Raw genomic sequence first — 25,188 nt, 5'->3', positions numbered from 1 at the left:
GGAAATGTTTTTTGGGGGATTCAGTTCATTTGCATGGCAAAGAGGGACTTTGCAATTCATCCGATCACTCTTCATAACATTCTGGACTATATGCAAATTGCCATCATACAAACTGAGGGAGCAGACTTTGTGAACATTTATATTTGTGTCATTCTCAAAATGTTTGGCCATGACTTTAGAAACTGTATGGCTATATCTCTCTCTCAGCCATATAAATATATACTGTATGGTGATATTTCTCTCAACAACAGGTATAGATAGTTTGTGTATATCTCTCTCAGCCGTAGATATAGATAGTGTATGGCTATATCTCTCAGCCATAGATATAAATAGTGTATGGCTATATCTCTCTCAGTCATATAGATAGATACGGTATGGCTATATAGTGCATTCAGAAAGTATTCAAACCGCTTGACTTTTTCTAAATTTTGTTACGTTACAGCCTTATTCTAAAATGGATTAAAACTTCTTATGGCTGCAATCCCGTTAACGGGATCGATATGACAACAGCCAGTGAAAGTGCAGGGCGCCAAATTCAAAACAACAGAAATCTCATAATTAAAATTCCTCAAACATACATGTATCTTATACCGTTTTAAAGGTAATCTTATTGTTAATCCCTCCACAGTGTCCGATTTCAAATAGGCTTTACAGCGAAAGCACCACAAACTATTATGTTAGGTGACCACCAACTCACAGAAAAACACAGCCATTTTGCCAGTCAAAGAGAGGAGTCACAAAAAGCACAAATAGAGATAAAATGAATCACTAACTTTTGATGATCTTCATCAGATGACACTCATAGGACTTCATGTTACACAATACATGTATGTTTTGTTTGATAAAGTTCATATTTATATAAAAAAATCTGAGTTTACATTGGTGTGTTACGTTCCCTAGTTCCAAAAACATCCAGTGATTTTGCATAGCCACATCAATTCAACAGAAATACTCATCATAAATGTAAATGAAAATACACATGGAATTATAGATACACCTCTCCTTAATGCAACCGCTGTGCCAGATTTTTAAAAAAATTACGGAAAAAGCAAACCATGCAATAATCTGAGATGGCACTCAGAAAAAGAAATATCCGCCATGTTGGATTCAACAGAAATCAGAAATAACACTATAAATATTCTCTTACCTTTAATGATCTTCATCAGAATGCACTCGCAGGAATCCTAGTTCCACAATAAATGCTTGAATTGTTCGATAATGTCCTTTATTTATTTCCAAGTAGCTACTTTTGTTAGGACATAGGTATACAAATCTAAACGCTCATGCAGGTCCAGCATAACGTCGGACAAAAACTTCAAAAAGTTATATTACAGGTCTTAGAAACATTTCAATCTAAGTATAGAATCAATCTTTAGGATGTTTTTATCATAAAACTTCAATAACGTTCCAACCGGAGAATTCCTTTGTCTGTGGAGAAGCCATGGAACACAGGTCGCTATCATGTGAATTGCGTGTGACCAGCCCTTGGCTCTCTGCCAGACACCTGGCTCATTCAGCTCCCATTCAGCCCCACAACACAGTAGAAGCCTCATTCAAGTTTCTAAAGACGGTTGACATCTAGTGGAAGCACTAGGAAGTGCAACTTCATCCATATTCCACTGAATTCAATAGGGGCTGGGTTGAAAATCGACCTGTTTGGAATTCTTCTCAGGTTTTTGCCTGCCATATGAATTCTGTTATACTCACAGACATCATTCAAACAGTCACAAACTTCATAGTGTGTTCTATCCAATACTAATAATAATATGCATATATTAGCAACTGGGACTGAGGAGCAGGCCGTTTACTCTGGGCACCTCTGCGTACCTTTCATCCAAGCTACTCAATACTGCCCCTACAGCCATAAGAAGTTACATTTAAAAAATACTCATCAATCTACACACAATATGCCATAATGACAAGGCAAAAACAGGTTTTTAGAAATATTTGCAAATGTATTAAAAATTAAAAACAGATACCTTATTTACAAAAGTATTCCGACCCTTTGCTATGAGACTCAAAATTAAGCTCAGGTGCATCCTGTTTCCATTGATCATCCTTGATGTTTCTACAACTTGATTGGAGTCCATCTGTGGTAAATTCAATTGATTGGACATGATTTGGAAAGGCACACACCTGTCTAGATAAGGTTCCACAGTTGACAGTGCATGTCAGAGCAAAAACCAAGAAGGAATTGTCCGTAGAGCTCCGAGACATGATTGTGTCGAGGCACAGATCTGGGGAAGGGTACCAAAAGATTTCTGCAGCATTGAAGGTCCCCAAGAACACAGTGTCCTCCATCATTCTGAAATGGAAGAAGTTTGGAACCACTAAGACTCTTTCGAGAGCTGGCTGCCCGGCCAAGCTGAGCAATTGGGGGAGAAGGTCCTTAGTCAGGGAGGTGAGGTGAGCAAGAACCCAATGATCACTCTGATAGAGCTCCAGAGTTCCTCTGTGGAGATGGGAGAACCTTTCAGAAGGACAACCATCTCTGCAGCAATCCATCAATCAGGCCTTTATGGTAAAGAGGCCAGACGAAAGCCACTCCTCAGTAAAAGGCACATGACAGCCCACTTGGAGTTTGCAAAAAGGCACCTAAAGGACTCATACCACGAGAAACAAGATTCTCTGGTCTGATGAAACCAAGATTGAAGTCTTTGGCCTGAATGCCAAGCGTCACGTCTGGAGGAAACGTGGTACCATCCCTACGGTGAAGCACGGTGGTGGCAGAATCATGCTGTGGGGATGTTTTTCAGTGGCAGGGACTGGCAGACTTGTCAGGATCGAAAGATGAACTGAGAAAAGTACAGAGAGATCCTTGATGAAAACCTTCTTCAGAGTGCTCAGGACCTCAGACTAGGGAAAAGGTTCACCTTCCAAAAGGACAGCAACACTAAGCACACAGCCAAGACAATGCAGGAGTGGCTTCAGGACAAGTCTCAATGTCCTTGAGTGGCCCAGAAAGAGCCCAAACTTGAACCCGGTCACACATCTCTGGAGAGATCTGAAATAGCTGTGCAGCGACACTCCCCATCCAACCTGACGGAGCTTGAGAGGATCTGCAGAGAAGAATGGGAGAAACTCCCCAAATACTGGTGTGCCAAGCTTGTAGCGTCATACCGAAGAAGACTTCAATGAGTAAGTGTCCACACTTTTGACTGGTACTGTACACTCTGAATGAGCTAAAATTATAAATCTCATATTGCTCTTTCACAGTCAGCTGTACTGTACAGTAAGCTAATAGTAAGCCTACTATTGAAACAGATAAATGAGGCTGTCAACTGAGTCAGAAATGCATAAGTTTCTGGTTAAAATTTTTTTTTCAGGTTTTTGCTCGCATTCACACTTTTAAAAAATAGTAAAAACACAAAATGTAAGTCCATAACAATGCTCAACCACTTTTGAGGTCTGGGAAGATCTGGGAAGATTTTTGAGTGTAGTTGCCCTTTAAATCAAGTCCACAGGCACCTAGCACTGTTTGATTGGTGGTGTTTCTGTAGCACATGAGATGGAGTTTGTAAAACAAATGGGCACTGGATTGATACAAGTAATCTTGATATCGTTCTGCCAGAAGACCGGTAGATCTATCGTTAGTATCGCTATATTTTTCCTGTTTCTTAATTGTTTGAAACCTGGACGTTTTACCTTGCTTCAAAGTAGCCTATAGCCAATTTCCCACCATAGAAATGTGGAGGCAATTATTTTATAAAGACTTCCTCATATGTGTTCTCGTGTTCTATTGGTTTTCTTTCAACTTTCTTTCATTGTCTAGCAGCCAAAGGCATTATCCTAGTTATATCAGCAGCCCATGATAGTTGTTGCACCTTTAGATCTCCGCTCTTTCTACATTTCTAACGGATAAAATTCCATCTCTGTCCAAGAAACCGCTCACATGTGCGGTGAGCATTTTCTAACATTTGCACGTAGGCCTACCACAGTTTGCACATTGCTGCCCATAAAATGTCAAGAAATAATAGTTGATCAGCTTGTTAAGCAATCTGATCTGTTCCATCAGCCTTGTTAACCTCAACTACACTACTTTGATACCTATCATGGGGATTAAAAAGTGAGTATACACAATGCCCACTGAAAAATAAGGGGTATACGGCGTATACCCTCCACCACTGAATATATCTCTCTCAGCCTTAGAGATAGATACTGTATGGTCATATCTTTCTCAGCCATAGAGATAGATACTGTCTGGTCATATCTCTCTCAGCCATAGAGATAGATACTGTATGGTCATATCTCTCAGCCATAGAGATAGATACTGTATGGTCATATCTCTCAGCCATAGAGATAGATACTGTCTGGTCATATCTCTCTCAGCCTTAGAGATAGATACTGTATGGTCATATCTTTCTCAGCCTTAGAGATAGATACTGTATGGTCATATCTCTCTCAGCCATAGAGATAGATACTGTACGGCTATATCTCTCTCAGCCATAGAGATAGATACTGTAAGGCTATATCTCTCTCAGCCTTAGAGATAGATACTGTATGGTCATATCTTTCTCAGCCATAGAGATAGATACTGTATGGTCATATCTCTCTCAGCCATAGAGATAGATACTGTATGGTCATATCTCTCTCAGCCTTAGAGATAGATACTGTATGGTCATATCTCTCTCAGCCATAGAGATAGATACTGTATGGTCATATCTCTCTCAGCCATAGAGATAGATACTGTAAGGCTATATCTCTCTCAGCCATAGAGATAGATACTGTAAGGCTATATCTCTCTCAGCCTTAGAGATAGATACTGTATGGTCATATCTCTCTTAGCCATAGAGATAGATACTGTATGGTCATATCTCTCTTAGCCATAGAGATAGATACTGTATGGTCATATCTCTCTCAGCCTTAGAGATAGATACTGTATGGTCATATCTCTCTCAGCCATAGAGATAGATATTGTATGGTCATATCTCTCTCAGCCATAGAGATAGATAATGTATGGTCATATCTCTCTCAGCCATAGAAATAGATATTGTATGGTCATATCTCTCCAGGCGTAGAGATGCACTATATATACAAATGTATGTGGACACCCATTCAAATTAGTGGATTCGACTATTTCAGACACAGCCGTTGCTAGCAGGTGTCTAAAATCAAGCACACAGCCATGCAATCTCCGTAGAAAAACATTGGCAGTAGAATGGCCTTACAGAAGAGCTCAGTGACTTTCAACGTGGCACCGTCATAGGGTGCCACATTTTCAAGTCAGTTCGGAGAATTTCAGCCCCGCTTGAGCTGCCCTGGTCAACTGTATTGTGAAGTCTAGGATCAACAACGGCTCAGTTGCGAAGTGGTAGGCCACACAAGCTCACAGAATGGGGCCACCGAGTGCTGAAGTGCGTAGTGTGTAAAAAAACATTATCTCCTTTGTTGCAACACTCACTGCCGAGTTCCTCTGGAAGCAACGCCAGCACAAGAACTGTTCGTCGGGAGCTTCATGGAATGGGTTTCCATGGCTGAGCAGCCGCACACAAGCCTAAGATGACCATGAGCAATGCCAAGCGTCGTCTGGAGTGGTGTAAAGCTCGCTGCTATTGGACTCCGGAACAGTTGAAACGCGTTCTCTGGAGTGATGAATCGCGCTTCACCATTTTGCAGTCCGACGGACCAATCTGGATTTGGCGAATGCCAGGAGAACGCTACCTGCCCAAATGCATAGTGCCAACTGTGAAGTTTGGTGGAGGAATAATAGTCTGTTTTTTTTCATGGTTCGGACTAGGCCCCTTCGTTTCAGTGAAGGGAAATCTTAACGCTACAGCATACAATGACATTCTAGACAATTCTGTGCTTCGAAGTTTGTGGCAAAAGTTTGGGAAGGCCCTTTCCTGTTGCACAAAGCGAGATCCACACAGAAATGGTTGGTCGAGATCAGTGTGGAAGAACTGTCTTCAACCCCATCGAACACCTTTGGGATGAATTAGAGCGCCGACTGTGAGCCAGACCTAATCGCCCAACATCAGTGCCCGACCTCACCAATGCTCTTGTGGCTGATGGAAGCAAGTCCCTGCAGCAATGTTCCAACATCTAGTGGAAAGCCTTCCCAGAAGAGTGGAGGCTGTTATTGCATCGAAGGGGGAGCAACTTCATATTAATGCCCATGATTTAGGATTACATTTTTTATTTAAATAGGCAAATCAGTTAAGAACAAATTCTTATTTACAATGACGGCCTACCCTGGCCAAATCCGGACAACGCTGGGCCAATTGTGCGCCGCCCTATGGGATTCCCAATCACGGCCGGATGTGATGCAGCCTGGATTCAAAAACCAGGGATTGCAGTGACGCCTCTTGCACTGAGAAGCAGTGCCTTAGACCGCTGCCCCACTCAGGAATGAGATGTTTGACGAGCAGGTGTCCACATACTTTTGGTCATGTAGTGTATCTCTCTCAGCCATAGAGATAGATACAACTGGCTGAGCAATATATAGCCATACAGTATCTATGCTGCTGTTACCCTGAGGGGAAGGAATAAATTATGGTTCTGCTGTCTTTCCACTGTGTTTCACTCTGCCACCTGGTGGTCAGTTACAGTCAGTGTAGTTCTCTGTTCTCCTAAAGCCCACAGCCACAGCAAACCACGTGCTGCCATTAGGGGTGGGGCCTGCCAGCTCTGGTATTCTGACAATTCAGTTACCTCTTTGAAACTTTTTAAAGAGAGCGGTCTTAATTCAACTGTAAAATATCACTTTACAAAGATTGTATTGAAGAGAAAAATTGTAGAGAAAATACAAAAGGTGGTGCCTTTTTAAAGCATGATGGCGAAGATGTTATGCTGAGAATGTTGTCTCTCTTGTTTTCCCCTGCAGCTGCCCTGGAAGTCCCTGACCAGTATCATAGAGTATTACTACATGTGGAAGACCACAGACAGATACGTACAGCAGAAACGGTTAAAAGCAGCAGAGGCAGAGAGCAAGTTGAAGCAAGTCTACATCCCCAACTAGTGAGTATCTACAGACTGAGACAGCAGGTCCCAATGAGCTCCTCCCAAACCCTCAACGTTAACTCTTCTGAAGTCTGCAGGTCGGAAGGCTCTGTATGGGCATAAGCCATGTAGTGGTGGAGCTTCTACCTTATTGCTTATACTTTACAGGGAGCAAAATGGGACTGGCTGCAGTATGTTGCATTTCTGAGACTCTGATCCTCTGCCCACTTCCTCATAGCAACAAACCCAACCCCAACCAGCTGAGTGCTAACAGTGTGAAGCCTGGCATTGTGGGAGGCCTAGTGAACGGCTCCGGGGCTGCAGCTGGAGCCACAGTCGGAGCTGGGGGTGTCCCCGGGGTGCTACCAGTGCCCCCAGGACAGACCCCAGGACTGGGCCGCGCTTGTGAGAGCTGCTACAGTGAGTACCACTCCCCTCCACCCACACTCAGTGTTTTTGCTTCATTTAGACCGGAAATGAGTGATTCATTCCATACTGTAGTAAGGCTCCAAGCCATTGCCTCTATGGCTCTCCTTTAACAATGGAGTGAGTTAGAGAGAGTGAGTGAGTGAGCTCAGTGTAATCTAGTCAGAGCTATTTTAGTGTTAATTAATTCAGTCTTAAATGATTAAAGAATGTCACTAACTCTGTGTGTGTGTGTGTGCGAATGTGTCTGTCTGTGTGTGTGTGTGTCCATCCCCATGTGTCTCTGTCTCTCTGTGTGTGTGTGTAGCCATCAGCTCGTATCAGTGGTACTCGTGGGGTCCCCCCAACATGCAGTGTCGTCTGTGTGCCTCCTGCTGGACCTACTGGAAGAAGTATGGAGGACTGAAGATGCCAACAAGACTGGAAGGAGAGAGGCCTGGACCCAACCGCAACAACATGGTAAACAACATGTAAACAACAACACAAACTGAGATCATGATTAGGATGAGAAGGTTTTCCAAAGTAATGTAAACTGAGCAGGAGAAACTCCTGGCCCTCCTTAATGTCAACCTACAACTCTTTGTCTTGGACTCCTCTTGTCTGATTGTTGTCCATTATCTAACTCTCTCTTCTTCCTCCTCCTCTCCCTCTGTCTCTCTGGCTTCTCTCTCCCACCCCCCTCCCCTCCTATCCAGTCTCCCCACGGTGTTCCAATGCGTCACAGCGGGAGCCCCAAGTTTGCTGTAAAGACGAAACAGGCCTTCTACCTGATGACCACTCAGGTGACGCGCGCCGCCCGACGCGTCTGTCAGGACATCATCAGACCACGCTTCCTCGCCAGGCACCCCTACCTCCCCCTCAACACAGCCCAAATCAAACAGGAATGTGAGTAACATACTACACCTCTACCTCCACCCCTATCCTCCACTCCGCTCCTCCACTCCTATCCTCCACCCCTATCCTCCACTCCTATCCTCCGTTCTTCCACCCCTAACCTCCACCCCTATCCTCTGCTCTTCCACCCCTAACCTCCACCCCTATCCTCTGCTCTTCCACCCCTAACCTCCACCCCTATCCTCTGCTCTTCCACCCCTAACCTCCACCCCTATCCTCTGCTCTTCCACCCCTATCCTCCACCCCTAACCTCCACCCCTATCCTCTGCTCTTCCACCCCTAACCTCCACCCCTATCCTCCACTCCTATCCTCCGCTCCTCCTATCCTCCACCCCTATCCTCCACCCCTATCCTCCACTCCTATCCTCCACTCCTATCCTCCGCTCCTCCACTCCTATCCTCCACTCCTCCACTCCTATCCTCCACTCCTCCACTCCTATCCCCCGCTCCTCCTATCCTCCACTCCTATCCAGCACTCCTATCCTCTGCTCCTCCTATCCTCCACTCCTATCCAGCACTCCTATCCTCTGCTCCTATCCTCTGCTCCTCCACCCCTATCCTCCACCCCTATCCTCCACCCCTATTGTCAAATCCTCCACAAATAAAATCCACCTTTACCTTCCCTCTCCACTCCTACCTCCCCCTCAACACAGGTCAAATCAAGGCCTATTGAGAGTACTGAGCAGAACTGGGTCCTGTTCATTAAAGCACCACACAAAGGAGACTGAGTAAAACAGGGAGAGACTGTAATTGTCCAATAAGAAATGCCATTTTCCTTTTCTGTTGTATTTTTTTTATTTTTTTCAAGATCTTATGTAACAGCTACACATACTAACCCTGTGCTGTGGTGTTTTCCAGGTGCACTGCGGTTGCCAGACGAGCCCAAAAAGCCATTGCCGCTGAAGCCGGTTGACAGGAAGCCTCTGGAGTCAGTGGTCCGATATCTTGGTGGGAATCTCATTCTCACCCATCTATAGAGAAGTCTTTAATTTTCAGTCTGCTAAATGGCATATATTAAATATAATATTCTGTTTTAGCCAGTGTTGATTTGAAATTCATAACTTTGCTGATTAAACTCAAACATCTCTCTCTCCCTCTCTCCTTCCTCTTTCTCCCTCCCTCTCTCTCTCTCTCCCCTCCCTCTCTCCATGCCCAGAGGCCCACCCGTGCCCACCCAAACCTGACCTCCCGCGCGGCCAGACCGTAACCACGGGCAGCCTGACACCCATCAAGTCGACACCTAACATCCTCAACAACGGATCACCTACCATCCTGGGCAAACGCACCTACGAGCAGCACAACGGCATGGACGGTGAGAGACCGAGGAGAGGGTCAGAGGTAGAGAGGGGCTGGAGGAGGATGACGTAGATGGAAGACAGTGTGGTCATGGCTAAGGCTGTTGCGATGACCATATTACCGCCACACCGGCGGTCACGAGTCATGAAGGCAGTCAAATTCCACATGACCGTTTAATCACGGTAATTAGGCTTCTCCAAGCTCTGATGCTGCTGCTGGTCATTAGTAGCCTACCAAACTTGATAACTGTCTGGTACTCAGCACTCTATTGTCCCTCTAATCATTCTGACATCAATGCAAAAGTTTTTGAAAATCTAATCAAACACTTCATGAGAGCCCATGAGCTCATTTGTGCCATGTGCCACATTTCTATAGGCTATACAATTGTGGCAGAAAACAGAGTGATGGCCTCTATTAAAAAGAGGAGGATCCTATCAGCTTTCTATAGGTTAGGCCTACTATATTAATTTCTCAACTTTCCTGATGTTAAGCACATTGCTTATATTTACAACAGGAGTATAGCCTACCTGGCTGGCATGAACATAAACCACGGGGAAAAGCCTCCTCCATTGGCTATTTATGTGCATAGATGACATGTATTTTTACCTGCTGCCCCTGTTTCGATACAGGTACGTGATTATGGTCAATTCTAAATCATAACAAATGTCACACATATAGTATTTAGTATATGTAAAGACAAGATTAAATCAAGACAAGTGTGATGGGTGACAATATTATCCTATCACTTGTGAATGATGCCCAGCATAAGAAACAATACCTTTTTTTGTGTGACTTTTTCTAATCATAGTCTCATACCTCATGCAGCGTAACCCATAGGCCTATATGTTTTAAAAAGGTTTGTATCACAACTAAAGTGGCCAAATAACTTCTTAAAATGAAGCACATTAATGCTCTTTACATGGGGTGAAGAGTCTAACTGGCATACTGTATGCAGCGTGAGAGTTTTAAGTTTGGGGAAGATCATTTTCACCATAAAATGCACCTTAATAATGAAGAATTACATGGATAATTGCACGTCGGTCACTTTTGATAATGGTGTTTTCGGGCTAATGGAACATTTGTACATGTGTGCATTGCTGCGCTTATAATGTGAAGAAATAGCCTAATAGTTGATCAACATTTTAAGCTAATGGTTCTGATCTGTTTGCGTCAGCCACATTGCGTAAACAAGTTTTTGTTGATGCTAGTGGTTGTAGTAATTTGGGATCTATCGCATCCCACAACTGTCCCAGACTGTTTGGAATATTTATTTCAATTCAGTTAAAATTTAAGGGGCTTTATTAAACTGCGTTATTTCTCGCATAGCATAGTTCAAATTCTGTACTATGGTGATATTAGATTGACATAGGCTAGTTCTTTTCCTGTTTGTTAGGCCTACTCATCTTGTTGACTGACGAAAAGTAAATGTGGACAGCTCATCCAATATCTTCAATATGCACCTCGGAATTGGATAAGGACATGCACAGTCGCGTCCCCGATGTGTCTGTCTTGTAGCCTGTGAGAAAGACCTGATCACGTGACGAAGAGCCATGAGAGACGCTTCGGATTGCGCATCACACTCAGGGAGAAGGGCACACCGCTGCCCCCCGGTCCGCAAAAGGCATGGATTTTTTAGGGTGCATTACTGCCACAAAGGGGATGCCGCCGGGAAATTCAAGGCATTATCAAGTGCTTGTCAAATTATGCCTTTCAAGCAACTTCTTTCAAATCATCATTAGTCTCATCATGCAGTCTTACAATGTATTAAAAATCAAAACATATGTGACCCGATTCAGGAAAATAGGGATTTGTCGCAACTCATAACTTAACAGGAGAGCCTTTTGAATGCGAAAAATATTTTTTTATCAAAATGCGTTTTTTTTGTTGCAGAAATGCCCTCTTGAACTTGTGAATTTTCATGTTCCTTGATAACAAACTGGTATGCCATCTGTACATATGAATACAATTGTTCAATTACGAGCCTTGTTGATTAAGCCACAGAAAAAGTCAGCAACCTTCCCACTAGCTATGATTGGCTGAGATAATGAGTGGGCTGGACATCCCGAAAGCGGAGTTCAGATTGGTCTGCCATAGAAGTTCGTCAGTCTGTGTTGGTACTCCTGTCCAACGCAGCTTTTTTTAAATGTATTGTGTAGTGGAGCTGCATAAGTGTTGCTCTCCACTTTCTGGAGGATCAAGTTTTGAAATCAGTGGAATTAAGAGTATGATAGCTAAAGAGATGGAGGAAACACCTGTCTCTGGATTTCATCTTCAAACCGTGGCATGGCATTCCTGACAGGGAGACCCGTCCATGCACGATGATGTATACAGGTAAGATAGTCTAGCGTTAGCTAGCTAACGTTACCTTTTCAGATATTACACATTTTGTAATTTTGACAGAAAGTTGTTTCAAGCTAACATTAGCTGGCTGGCTCCCGAGCTGATGTTATTATTCATTTCCCAGAGACATTTGCTGTTCTAGTTAGAGCCTAATGTTAGCTAGCTAACATTGAACATGGTTGGTTAGATCCCAGCACTGTGGCATTGTTGGCACTGTTCATTGTTGTCTGACTAGCTAACGTTAGCTGGAAGGCTCGTTAGCTAACGTTATGTGACATGTGTGAACTTACACTTTGTTTACCTAGCTAGCAAGCTATATGTCTTAAACTAAAGTGTACTGTTAGCTAGCTAGCTAACATTATCTGGCAGGCTCCCTCGCTGACATTATTATTAGTTTCCCAGAGCCGTATGCTGTTCTAGTTAGAGACTAATGTTAGCTAGCTAACATTGAACATGGTTGGTTAGCTCCCAGAACTGTGGCACTGTTTATTGTTTAACTAGCTAACGTTTGCTGGCTGGCTCGTTAGCTAACGTTAAGTGACGTGTGTACAACACCCGTTGAATATGGCCGGTGTCAGTAAACTTCTGCAAAAAAGCGTAATGAAATTGTTGACAGCAGAGCTGGTTAGGCTGTTTTCATATTATCCAGAGGTAAACAAATCATCGGCCAGAGTGTCAAGTGTGCAGTTAGAGAGCGAAACGAGATGGGTGGGGCTAAGGGTGAGGGTGTGAACGATGCTGAATGGGTGTAGATGGCTCTTTAGCAGAACATTCAAAGGCAATTTTCTCAAAAGTGAGTTTACAAGTTGACCAACTTTCAAATCAGAATTACTTTCCCATTGTTCTTCAAATAAGTGTATTATATACCATTTTGTAGCTTTGAGTCTCTATTTTTATATAATGTAAAAAACACAATTTCAAATTTTGCTACATAAGACCGAATCCAGGTGGTGATTAAGCATATAGGAATACTTATTAGAGGTCGACCGATTAATCGGAATGGACTATTAATTAGGGCCGATTTCAAGTTTACATAATAATCGGAAATCGATATTTTTGGACACCGATTTGGCCGATTTTAAAAAAAAGTTTTTTTTTTTTTTTTACACCTTTATTTAACTAGGCAAGTCAGTTAACCTCCCTGGGCAACCCGACACGCAAGCGTCCCACCTTGCCAAGAATAAATGCAAATGCGCTACGCCAAATGCTAATAGCACTCGTTAAAACTCAAACTTTCATTAAAACTCACATGCAGGGTACTCAATTGAAGCTACACTCGTTGTGAATCTAGCCAAAAGTCAGATTTTTAAAATGCTTTTCGGCGAAAGCATGAGAAGCTATCTGATAGCATGCAACACCCCGAAATACCAGAAGGGGACGTAAACAAAATAATTAGCGTAGCCGGCGCTACACAAAACGCAGAAATAAAATATAAAACATTCATTACCTTTGACGAGCTTCTTTGTTGGCACTCCTATATGTCCCATAAACATCACAATTGGGTCTTTTTTTCGATTAAATCAGGCCTTGTATACCCAAAATGTCCATTTATGAAGACCGTCAGATCCAGGAAAAACACAGTTTTTAAACGCAACATTATTTTTTTAAATTAAAAAAGTTGCTTATAAACTTTGACAAAACACTTCAAACTACTTCTGTAATCCAACTTTAGGTATTAGTAAACGTTAATAAACGATCAAATTGATCACAGAGCGATCTGTATTCAATAGCAACAAGTTTGGAAAACGTAGTCCACTTTTCCCCTTCCATTTTTTCCAGCTGTGTACCCGAAGACAGGATGTGCCTACTACTCAGATGACCAAGGATTTAGTTGCATCGAAATCACAACACTGGCGACATCGTGTGGAAGCTGTAGGAACTGTAATCCCATCCTTAACTATTATGCCTTGCAATAGACAATACAGAGACTGGCGGATTGATTTTTTCTTTGTCGATTTTGTGATCAGGTTTCCTTGCAATTTTGACCACGGAACACGTTCTGTTATAGTCACAGACATCATTGAACCAGTTTTAGAAACTTCAGAGTGTTTTCTATGCACACATACTAATCATATGCATATACTATATTCCTGGCATGAGTAGCAGGACGTTGAAAAGTAGCCCGATCTCTAACAGGTTTTAATTAAGAACACATTCTTATTTTCAATGACGGCCTAGGAACGGTGGGTTAATGACCTAAGGCTCGTATTTCTGTGTGTTATTATGTTATAATTAAGTCTATGATTTGATAGAGGAGTCTGACTGAGCGATGGTACGATGGTAGAAACCAGCAGGCTCGTAAGTATTCATTCAAACAGCATGACTTCAAAATGACTTCAAGCCTATCAACTCCCGACATTAGGCTGGTGTAACCGATGTGAAATGGCTGGCTAGTTAGCGGGGTGCGCGCTAATAGCGTTTCAAACGTCACTCGCTCTGAGACTTGGAGTAGTTGTTCCCCTTGCTCTGCATGGGTAACGCTGCTTCGAGGGTGGCTGTTGTCGTTGTGTTCCTGGTTCGAGCACAGGTAGGAGTGAGGAGAGGGACAGAAGCTATACTGTTACACTGACAATACTAAAGTGCCTATAAGAACATAGTCAAAGGTATATGAAATACAAATCGTATAGTGAGAAATAGTCCTATAATTCCTATAATAACTACAACCTAAAACGTCTTACCTGGGAATATTGAAGACTTGTTAAAAGGAACCACCAGCTTTCATATGTTCTCATGTTCTGAGCAAGGAACTTAAACGTTAACTTTGTTACATGGCACATATTGCACTTTTACTTTCTTCTTCAACACTTTGTTTTTGCATTATTTAAACCAAATTGAACATGTTTCATTTTTTATTTGAGGCTAAATTGATTTATTGATGTATTATATTAAGTTAAAATAAGTGTTCATTCAGTATTGTTGTAATTGTCATTATTACAAATACATTTAAAAGATTGTCTGATTAATCGCTATCTGCTTTTTTGGTCCTCCAATAATCGGTATCGGCGTTGAAAAATCATAATTGGTCGACCTCTAGTACTTATTTCTTTGTTAACCGCTCAACACAGAATATTCGCATGTGCGTACTCCCTCAGATCGTTTGTAGAAAATATTTACATTTATTCAGCTTTGTTCAATTGAATTCTTCATACACTGAAATAATATAGAATAATTCCATGGCTAACGTTGGCTGGCTGGCTCGTTAGCTAACGTTACGTGACGTGTGTACAACACCCGTTGAATATGGCCAGTGTCAGTAAACTGCTAAATGAACTAGTGTATCCCACAGCCATTTGACATTGCCACATCAGGACCTAACATAAGGACAACTCAGAGTATGCTATTCTGTTCTTCTGAAATAGACGACCGGTACATTTTCTTCATATCATGTTTCTTTAGACCTAAAATAAAATAAATAATGGATTCATTGTGAAGGTGTAGGCTAAATTACATGGATTTATTAAGACTTTTTAAAATTACTTGTAGGCTGTGTGTGGAAACCAGGAGATGCGAAATGTGTTTATGCTAATTAACTGTCAAATACCGTGAGACCGACAGTTATTTGCTTGACCGCCACAGCCCTCGTTCTTGGGTAACCCTAACCCTCCTCTGGTTTTAATCTGCTCCCCAACATCTTGTATCTTTTGTATTTGTCTCCCTCTACTTTTTTGCTGCCTCTCTTTTCCCACAACATCCAGCCCCCCTTTTCTCCACCCCCTCCCCACCACCTCTACCTTTATCCACCCCTCCCCACCACCTCTACCTTTCTCCACCCCCTCCCCACCACCTCTACCTTTCTCCACCCCCTCCCCACCACCTCTACCTTTCTCCACCCCCTCCCCACCACCTCTACCTTTCTCCACCCCCTCCCCACCACCTCTACCTTTCTCCACCCCTCCCCACCACCTCTACCTTTCTCCACCCCTCCCCCACCTCTACCTTTCTCCACCCCTCCCCACCACCTCTACCTTTCTCCACCCCTCTCCCACCTCTACCTTTCTCCACCCCTCCCCCACCTCTACCTTTCTCCACCCCTCCCCCACCTCTACCTTTCTCTACCCCCTCCCCCACCTCTACCTTTCTCTACCCCTCCCCCACCTCTACCTTTCTCCACCCCTCCCCCACCTCTACCTTTCTCCACCCCTCCCCCACCTCTACCTTTCTCCACACCTCCCCCACCTCTACCTTTCTCCACCACCCTTTCTCCACCCCTCCTCCACAACTACCTTTCTCCGCCCCTCGTCCACCACTACCTTTCTCCACCCCTCCACCACTACCTTTCTCCCCCACCCTTTCTCCACCCTTTCTCCACCCCTCCACCACCCTTTCTCCACCCCTCCCCCACCTCTACCTTACTCCACCCCTCCACCTCTACCTTACTCCACCCCTCCACCACCCCTCCTCCACCTCTACCTTACTCCACCCTTTCTCCACCCCTCCACCACCCTTTCTCCACCCCTCCCCCACCTCTACCTTTCTCCACCCCTCCCCCACCTCTACCTTTCTCTACCCCTCCCCACCACCTCTACCTTTCTCCACCCCTCCCCACCACCTCTACCTTTCTCCACCCCTCCCCCACCTCTACCTTTCTCTACCCCTCCCCACCACCTCTACCTTTCTCCACCCCTCCCCACCACCTCTACCTTTCTCCACCCCTCCCCACCACCTCTACCTTTATCCACCCCTCCCCACCACCTCTACCTTTCTCCACCCCCTCCCCACCACCTCTACCTTTCTCCACCCCCTCCCCACCACCTCTACCTTTATCCACCCCTCCCCACCACCTCTACCTTCTCCACCCCCTCCCCACCACCTCTACCTTTCTCCACCCCCTCCCCACCACCTCTACCTTTCTCCACCCCCTCCCCACCACCTCTACCTTTCTCCACCCCCTCCCCACCACCTCTACCTTTCTCCACCCCTCCCCACCACCTCTACCTTTCTCCACCCCTCCCCACCACCTCTACCTTTCTCTACCCCTCCCCACCACCTCAACCTTTCTCCACCCCTCCCCACCACCTCTACCTTTCTCCACCCCTCCCCCCACCTCTACCTTTCTCCACCCCTCCCCACCACCTCTACCTTTCTCCACCCCTCCCCCACCTCTACCTTTCTCCACCCCTCCCCCACCACCCTTTCTCCACCCCTCCCCCACCTCTACCTTTCTCTACCCCTCCCCCACATCTACCTTTCTCCACCCTCCCCCCACCTCTACCTTTCTCCACCCCTCCCCCACCTCTACCTTTCTCCACACCTCCCCCACCTCTACCTTTCTCCACCACCCTTTCTCCACCCCTCCTCCACAACTACCTTTCTCCGCCCCTCATCCACCACTACCTTTCTCCACCCCTCCACCACTACCTTTCTCCCCCACCCTTTCTCCACCCTTTCTCCACCCCTCCACAACTACCTTTCTCCACCCCTCCCCCACCTCTACCTTACTCCACCCCTCCACCACCCCTCCTCCACCTCTACCTTACTCCACCCCTCCCCCACCCTTTCTCCACCCCTCCACCACCCTTTCTCCACCCCTCCCCCACCTCTACCTTTCTCCACCCCTCCCCACCACCTCTACCTTTCTCCACCCCTCCAACACCTCTACCTTTCTCCACCCCTCCCCCACCTCTACCTTTCTCTACCCCTCCCCCACCTCTACCTTTCTCCACACCTCCCCCACCTCTACCTTTCTCCACACCTCCCCCACCTCTACCTTTCTCCACACCTCCCCCACCTCTACCTTTCTCCACACCTCCCCCACCTCTACCTTTCTCCACACCTCCCCCACCTCTACCTTTCTCCACACCTCCCCCACCTCTACCTTTCTCCACCACCCTTTCTCCGCCCCTCCCCCACCTCTACCTTTCTCCACCCCTCCACCACTACCTTTCTCCCCCACCCTTTCTCCACCCCTCCCCCACCCTTTCTCCACCCCTCCACCACCCTTTCTCCACCCCTCCCCCACCTCTACCTTACTCCACCCCTCCACCTCTACCTTACTCCACCCCCCTTTCTCCACCCCTCCTCCACCTCTACCTTACTCCACCCCTCCCCCACCCTTTCTCCACCCCTCCACCACCCTTTCTCCACCACTCCCCCACCTCTACCTTACTCCACCCCTCCCCCACCTCTACCTTGCTCCACCCCTCCACCACCCTTTCTTCACCCCTCCACCACCCTTTCTCCACCACTCCCCCACCTCTACCTTACTCCACCCCTCCCCCACCTCTACCTTGCTCCACCCCTCCACCACCCTTTCTCCACCCCTCCACTCCCTTTCAGTTTCCCTTTCAGTCTCAATATACTGTACTACTGTAATTGTGGTTACGGATGTCTACTTTTTCTCTCACCAACTCTTCACCTTTCACTCTCTTTCTCTTACTCTCCTTACCCAACCTTCTTCCTCTCCAGTTTCTTTTCCCCCCTCCCTGCTCTCTCCTCTCTCTCTCCCATCCCCCATCTCTCTCTTTTCCCCATCGCTCTCTTTCTCCCATCTCTCTCTCTCATCCCTCTCCATCTCTCTCCCCCTCCCCATCTCTCTCTCCCACCCATCCCTCTGTCTCTCCATCACCCCTCCATCTCCCTCTTTCCCCCTCTATCTCTATCTCTCTCTCTATCCATCTCTCTCCTTCTCTCCATCTCTCTCCCTCCATCTCCCTCTCTCTCACGCTCTCCCTCCATATCTCTCGCTCTTTCTCCCCATCTCGCTCTCTCATCTCCATATCTCCTCTCTCTCTCTCTGTCTCTCTCTTTGTCTCTGTATATCCATCTCAGTAGGTTGTAGTGAATGCTGGTTTCTCTCCCTGTGGTTTATATAGCTCCAGGCTATATGGTGGGTGTTGTCATGGTAACGGAAGGTAGCCAGGAACTATCTGAGAGTAGAGGGGTAGTTTGGTCCGGTGGGACCTCACCGGTAACAACCCTCCTCTCCTGGACCAGACCACACTCATTAGGGACTATGTCCATGCTCTGTTCAGACAGGAAGAGAACATATTAAAAATGTGTGTTAATATGTCCTGCAGAGAGAGAGTGATATGTGGAGGGGGAGATAAGTCAATAGGCTACCTACACTGAGTGGTTGTTTTAGTTCTGCAGTGCAGACTAGCTAGTAGCTACAGACATCTCTGGGTTTGGAGTTTGGACGTGAGCCAAGTCTCCATGGATATGTGTTGTCTGACCGGCACTCCATGTCTTTCTCTCCTTCGTTTTGGAAACATCCTCTGAGCTTAAAGAAATGTGCTACACATCACAGACTGCACTACTACATGAATAACATGTATAGGCTACTGCAAGTTTCGGGTCAATCTCATTGATATGTTGTATGAACAGAGCAGTTGGATTAGAGTCCTGTTTAGTCTGAGTCTGTAATTGTCTGTCTGTAGCAATGTCTTTCTGTCCTCGGGGTTGGGGTTTGGGACAAGAGGTGTGTCACTGGGTAGAATGGCTCTCCTGCAGTGCAGGGCAGAGACATGGCAGACATGAACATGCAGTTCTACATAGACCACCAGGGGGCAGGAGAGGTCATTTTATTGCTGCTGCTCCATCAGCATAAGTCACAAAGTGATGAATGCGGCAAAGGCTTAAGGATAGACTACATAGTGTGGCTGTGTGCATTTGCCATGCGTGTGTTTGTGTGTGAATTAATATCCCTCTGTCCTCTGCTAGGAACAAAGCCCAAAGCCCCACAGTGGGACATCATGGCCAAGAGAACAGCTGAGCCAGGCAGGACCGCTTCTGCCCCCATGCAGCAGGACGAGGTACATGAACTGGACTGACTGACTGACCACAGCAGGCACCTCACTACAACCTTCATATAAGGTAGGAAACCTCTCCTTCAAGGACGAATTGATTGATTGCTAATTGATTTGACGTAAAATGGACACTCACGCATGACTGTAAGTCGCTTTGGATAAAACCGTCTGCTATATGGTATATTATGTAAGGCATAAACGGCAACGTTCTGTACATTACCTTGGAAATAATGAACGGCGCTTCATCCCTTTGCAGAGTTAATTGTTTCAAGGTAATGTACAGAACTGAGGTGTTTCTTGCTTACACCACAGTTGCCAAAGAAAACAATACTAAAGCACACATTTACCAGTAGGGATTTTTTTATATATATATTTTTTTTTACAAGATAACTCATACTTTCTCATCTTTTGGTTGCTAGAGATGTTAGTTTGATTGGTTCGATATTTATGGATGCGACCCAGTTGTTCGTTCTATATGTTCAATACAGTTACTACAAAGATATAGGTGTCCTTCCTGACTCAGTTGCCGGAGAGGAAGGAAACCGCTCAGGGATTTCAACATGAGGCCAATAGCGATTTTAAAACTGTTACAGAGTTTAATGGCTGTGATAGGAGAAAACAGGATGGCTCAACTTTGTAGTTACTCCACAATAGCCTAGTGGTTAGAGCGTTGGACTAGTAAAAACGGAAGGTTGCAAGATCGAATCCCTGAGCTGACAAGGTAAAAATATGTTGTTCTGCCCCTGAACAAGGCAGTTAACCCAATGTTCCTAGGCCGTCATTGAAAATAAGAATTTGTTCTTAACTGACTTGCCTAGTTAAATAAAGGTAATAAACTATGAACTTAAATGACGGAGTGAAAAGAAGGAAGCCTGTACAGAATAAAAATATTCCAAAACATGCATCCTGTTTTCAATAAATCTTAGGGATACCCCCATTTTTTTTCAATTTTTACCAAAATGACATACCCAAATCTTACTTGCCTCTAGCTCAGGCCCTGAAGCAAGGATATGCATATTCTTGGTACCATTTGAAAGGAAACACTTTGAAGTGTGTGTATATGTGAATTGAATGTATGAGAATATAACACAATAGATCCGATAGAAGAAAAAAACCAACCAGTGTTTTTTTACCACCATCTTTGAAATGCAAGAGAAAGGCCACTGTTATAGCCATCACTCTGAATGTAATTCTAATAGTGTCCACAAGATGACAGCAGTGTATGTGCAACATTTCAGAGGGATAATAACATTTCAGAGGGACTTTTAGTGTGAAGTCCCCAGGTACATTTGGGCAAATCGTAAAGAAGACATTCACATTCATATTCCATTTTTCTGCAAGAATATCACCAAATCTGTATACTTGGACTTTGATTTAGCTTTTCCAGTATTAGTAGCCATATTATAAGTTCAACATTTGCAAAACAACCAGTTTTCATAACTTCATAACTCTGAATATCCTTATAATTTTTGTCCAAAATGAAAAGGCATGCTGTTAGAAGGTTAGAAGCTACATTTTATGACATGGTGATGACACGGTTTTAGGATACTCCCGTAAAGCCCAGCTCATTGGCTATCTAGCTAGTTTTGTTTGACCCCGATTGTTGCTTATTTCACAAAGATACAGTCAATCAAGTGAAGACCGCCCATGTCATCGGTGTGCCATGAAGGCATCGCTCTCTGCCCAAATATGGTGTCCTATAGGATATACTACATCCCTAATGAAATAGTGAAGTCTTGTTACCTTCTAGGATCTCTGAGGAATAGATAACGAACGTGATTTGACTCATTCAAACAACGTTTAGAGTGAGATTTTCACAGATTCCTTTTTTTGCAAATTGAACGAGTGGAAATACAAAATCAATCGTGCATGCTATATGGACCTTTTTAGGATATGAATAAGGATTTTTTTATCTAACAAAACAACACTTTATGTTATCTCTGGGACCCTTTGGGTGATAAATCAGAGCAAGATTTCAGAATGTAAGTACACATTTCACCTTCAGAGGTGAATTTATCAAACCTATCGCGGTGAAAAAAATTGTTTTGTTAGGAGCTCTCCTCAAACAATAGCGTGGCATTTTTTTCTCAGTAATAGCTACTGTAATTTGGACAGTGCAGTTATATTAACATATATGTAATCGTTCAGCCGATAATTTGTTGTTTCTCTAAAATCTGAGATCTTGACACAACGCGCTGCATGATTTACAACTGTCCCGTTGACAGGATGACGATCTGTGGTGTAATGAAGTGATACTACCAGAGCATATATCGTTATGGGTGTTGTTAGGCCCGAGACGAGGGCATTATCACTTTATACAATGGGTTACCAACATATTGAAATAATGATTGACATATTTTTTACAATTTTTATATAGTCCCAATATCTATGGTCGATACCCAAGCCGGCTGGTCGTTCGATCGATCTGTTCGGTTGCCAGAGACGCGACCCAGTCGTTCAGTCTTTTTGTTCTGTATCTATGGACGCGACCCTGTTGTTTGTTCTAAATGTTTCCATTGCCATACTAGCTACATTCTTATCCCTTGTTTGCTAGCTAGCCAACTACGGCTAACTTACAGTCACGTCAAAAAGTGCAGCCAGAATAACAGCAAAGCAGCTGCATTTGCAGCTGCACTACAAATACCTAGGTGTCTGGTTAGACTGTAAACTCTCCTTCCAGACTCACATTAAGCATGTCCAATCCAAAATTAAATCTCGAATTGGCTTCCTATTTCGCAACAAAGCCTCCTTCACTCATGCCGCCAAACATACCCTCGTAAAACTGACTATCTTACCGATCCTTGACTTTGGCGACGTCATTTACAAAATAGCCCCCAAAACTCTACCCAGCAAACTGGATGTAGCCTATCACAGTGCCATCTGTTTTTATCACCAAGCCCCATATACTACCCACCACTGCGACCTTTATGCTCTCGTTGGCTGGCCCTCACTACATATCCGTCGCCAAACCCACTGGCTCCAGGTCATCTATATGCTTTGCTAGGTAAAGCTCCGCCTTATCTCAGCTCACTGGTCACCATAGCAACACCCACCCGTTAGCACACGCTCCAGCAGGTATATTGCACAGGTCATCCCCAAAGCCAACACTTGCTTTGGCCGCATTTCCTTCCTGTTCTGTTGCCAATGACTGGAACAAATTGCAAACATCTCTGAAGCTGGAGTCTTATATCTCCCTCTCTAACTTTAAGCATCAGCTGTCAGAGCAGCTTACTGATCACTGTACCTGTACACAGCCAATCTGTAAATAGCACACCCGACTACCTCACCCCCATATGCACACATATCACTCCAATATTAATGCTAAATTGTAATTATTTTCGACCTCTATGGCCTATTATTGCCTACCTTCCTACTCTTCTACATTTGCACACACAGTACATAGATCTTTCTATTTTTATTTTCTTTTTTGTTATTGACTACGTTTTTGATGTGTAACTATGTTGTTGTTTTTGTCGCACTGCTGTGCTTTATCTTGGCCAGGTCGCAGTTGTAAATGAGAACTTGTTCTCAACTAGCCTACCTGGTGAAATAAAAAATAAATATATTTTAATTTGTTTAAGCTGTTTTCTAGTGACATTTATTTGGATACATCCATAATAATGACCTAATGAGGAGCGATTTCGCCTGGCATAGAAAAAGTGCTCTCTCATTAGGACGCTGTTGTTCAGAGGAGCTATCCAACAACACAGCTAACACAAACACTTCAAACTGAAGCTAGAAAGACTGCAAACTAGCTGCACCTTGTTTTTTTAAAACCTTTTTTCAATTGACATTTCATTGTTTATATCCATAAAAATGATGCTAGCTGATTCATGTCATGATTTTGACTGGCTGAGAAATGCTGCCTGCCTGTGTGTCTCGTCCCGACACGTTCATTACTATGGGGCAACTGGAGATCAAATTTGAACATTGAAACAATGTTGCAAATGTCAGAGAGACAGACAACAAGGTTTATACAAATCTCTGCTGTTGAAAACTACATGTTAGTCTAAAATAAATTAGAGATAATGTCTAGGGTTATAGTGGAGATCAAGTTTATAAATTGCCTGGCTGGGCTGATGAGACAGTGGATTGCGCATTCAGATGGAACAGAGTAAATAGGCATTTTAACATAATAGATTTAGCCGGTGGTAACTTGTGGAATAGACACCGGCTGGAATGGGGTTTTAACTATCATTCAGGATTAGAACCACCCGTTGTATAATATATTATATATTAAGATGCATTTGTCCAAATGGGCTTATAAAAGACTAGATATTCCAAAATTATTCAATTTACAGTGTCTTAAATAATACAGTATTGTGCACTACAATCATATAGTGGATTATTAAGTCTCAACCCTTTCTTGTGTTTTCTTACCCCAGGTAAATGAAATGGGAAGGCATTTTTCCACATCCAAAGATGGAGTTGGGGGGGATTTGAGTGGAGCAGGGCTGGAGGCCGCAGCAGCATCAATTATTGGCCACCATCTCACACAATCAGCATGAGCCTGCAAACTGTCAAAGACCAACCAACCAATTGTCTTTTGGAATGGAAGGAATAGAACTAAGGCTGTGGCCAGGAACTGAAGACTGCCTGACTGTACAGGACTGTGTTTATTACTTAACCTTTCTTGTTATTACTGTCATTACTGTAATTATTATTATCGTTATTATTTTGTTTATGTTTGTTTAATTTTTTTTTACCAACTATAACCCGAAGCTTAAGTTTAATTGTTGATAATAAAAATAAAAAAAAAGATTAAACTTAGTTTCATGAAAACTGCTTTCGTTGTTGCGTGGAAAACCCCTGTGGAAAAGGGTGAAAGAAGGACTGTCTGTATTGTAATATAAGCCACCTGCATCTTTTTTTAACAGGTTTATTAAACATATGACAAGGAGATGAACATTAATTTCAATGACATAAGTATACTTCCTTGGTTATTATTATTTTGAAATCTCCACGAGGATTCTGATTCTGTTTTGTGAGCAGGCCCGACCCTATTTGACCAGAGAGGTTTAACTTATTGACAAAACCTGAAACATGCTGTTTTTTCTACCTTTTTCACAAGTAATGCATCTATGCTTCAATGATGTAATTAAAATGATAATGGATTTTTTTCGCCTTGTGTGGGATTACTGTTCTGGTTCTGGAACTGCTATATAGCGTCCCAAATGGCACCCTAAACCCTATATAGTGCACTCGTTTTGACCATGGCTCTGGTCAAAAGTAGTGCACTATATAGGGCTCACAGGGTTCTGGTCAAAAGTAGTGTACTATATATGGAATATGATGACATTTGGGACGCATCCCTATATGAGGTGCTATTAGTGGTGGTGATGTCAATGCTTGTGTTAACAGAAATACGACAGCTAGAGATTTTGCCCTGCCCCCTCTCTCCTAAACCACTTCCAGGTCACGCAGGTTCTGTTTATGACAGATTTTTTAGAGACCAGGCTGTATGTCAGGTTCAGGTTATGGATCAATTCCATAAGAGCTGTTTTTACCTGGTGAAGTCAAATCAATGCTCAGGCCGAGTCCAAGTTTA

At 44.0% G+C, this 25,188-nt stretch overlaps 1 protein-coding gene across 1 annotated transcript in view; it reads left to right on the top strand.

Moving 5' to 3' along the window:
- The window catches only part of LOC135525602 (metastasis-associated protein MTA1-like), a 95,940-nt gene extending 71,185 nt beyond the window's left edge, over positions 1 to 24,755 (top strand). Inside the window, exons 11-18 of the mRNA XM_064953322.1 lie at positions 6,824 to 6,957; positions 7,178 to 7,359; positions 7,673 to 7,824; positions 8,061 to 8,250; positions 9,118 to 9,207; positions 9,416 to 9,571; positions 19,555 to 19,707; positions 24,026 to 24,755. Of these exons, the coding sequence (XP_064809394.1) occupies positions 6,824 to 6,957; positions 7,178 to 7,359; positions 7,673 to 7,824; positions 8,061 to 8,250; positions 9,118 to 9,207; positions 9,416 to 9,571; positions 19,555 to 19,664 (1,014 nt within the window). The 3' untranslated portion in view covers positions 19,665 to 19,707; positions 24,026 to 24,755. The remainder of the gene's footprint in view (positions 1 to 6,823; positions 6,958 to 7,177; positions 7,360 to 7,672; positions 7,825 to 8,060; positions 8,251 to 9,117; positions 9,208 to 9,415; positions 9,572 to 19,554; positions 19,708 to 24,025) is intronic.
- The last annotated feature ends 433 nt before the right edge of the window (positions 24,756 to 25,188 follow it).

The sequence above is a fragment of the Oncorhynchus masou genome, chromosome 32 (genome assembly GCF_036934945.1).
Source record: "Oncorhynchus masou masou isolate Uvic2021 chromosome 32, UVic_Omas_1.1, whole genome shotgun sequence".
Lineage (NCBI taxonomy): Eukaryota > Metazoa > Chordata > Actinopteri > Salmoniformes > Salmonidae > Oncorhynchus > Oncorhynchus masou.
This window is presented reverse-complemented; position numbering and strand designations above follow the sequence as displayed.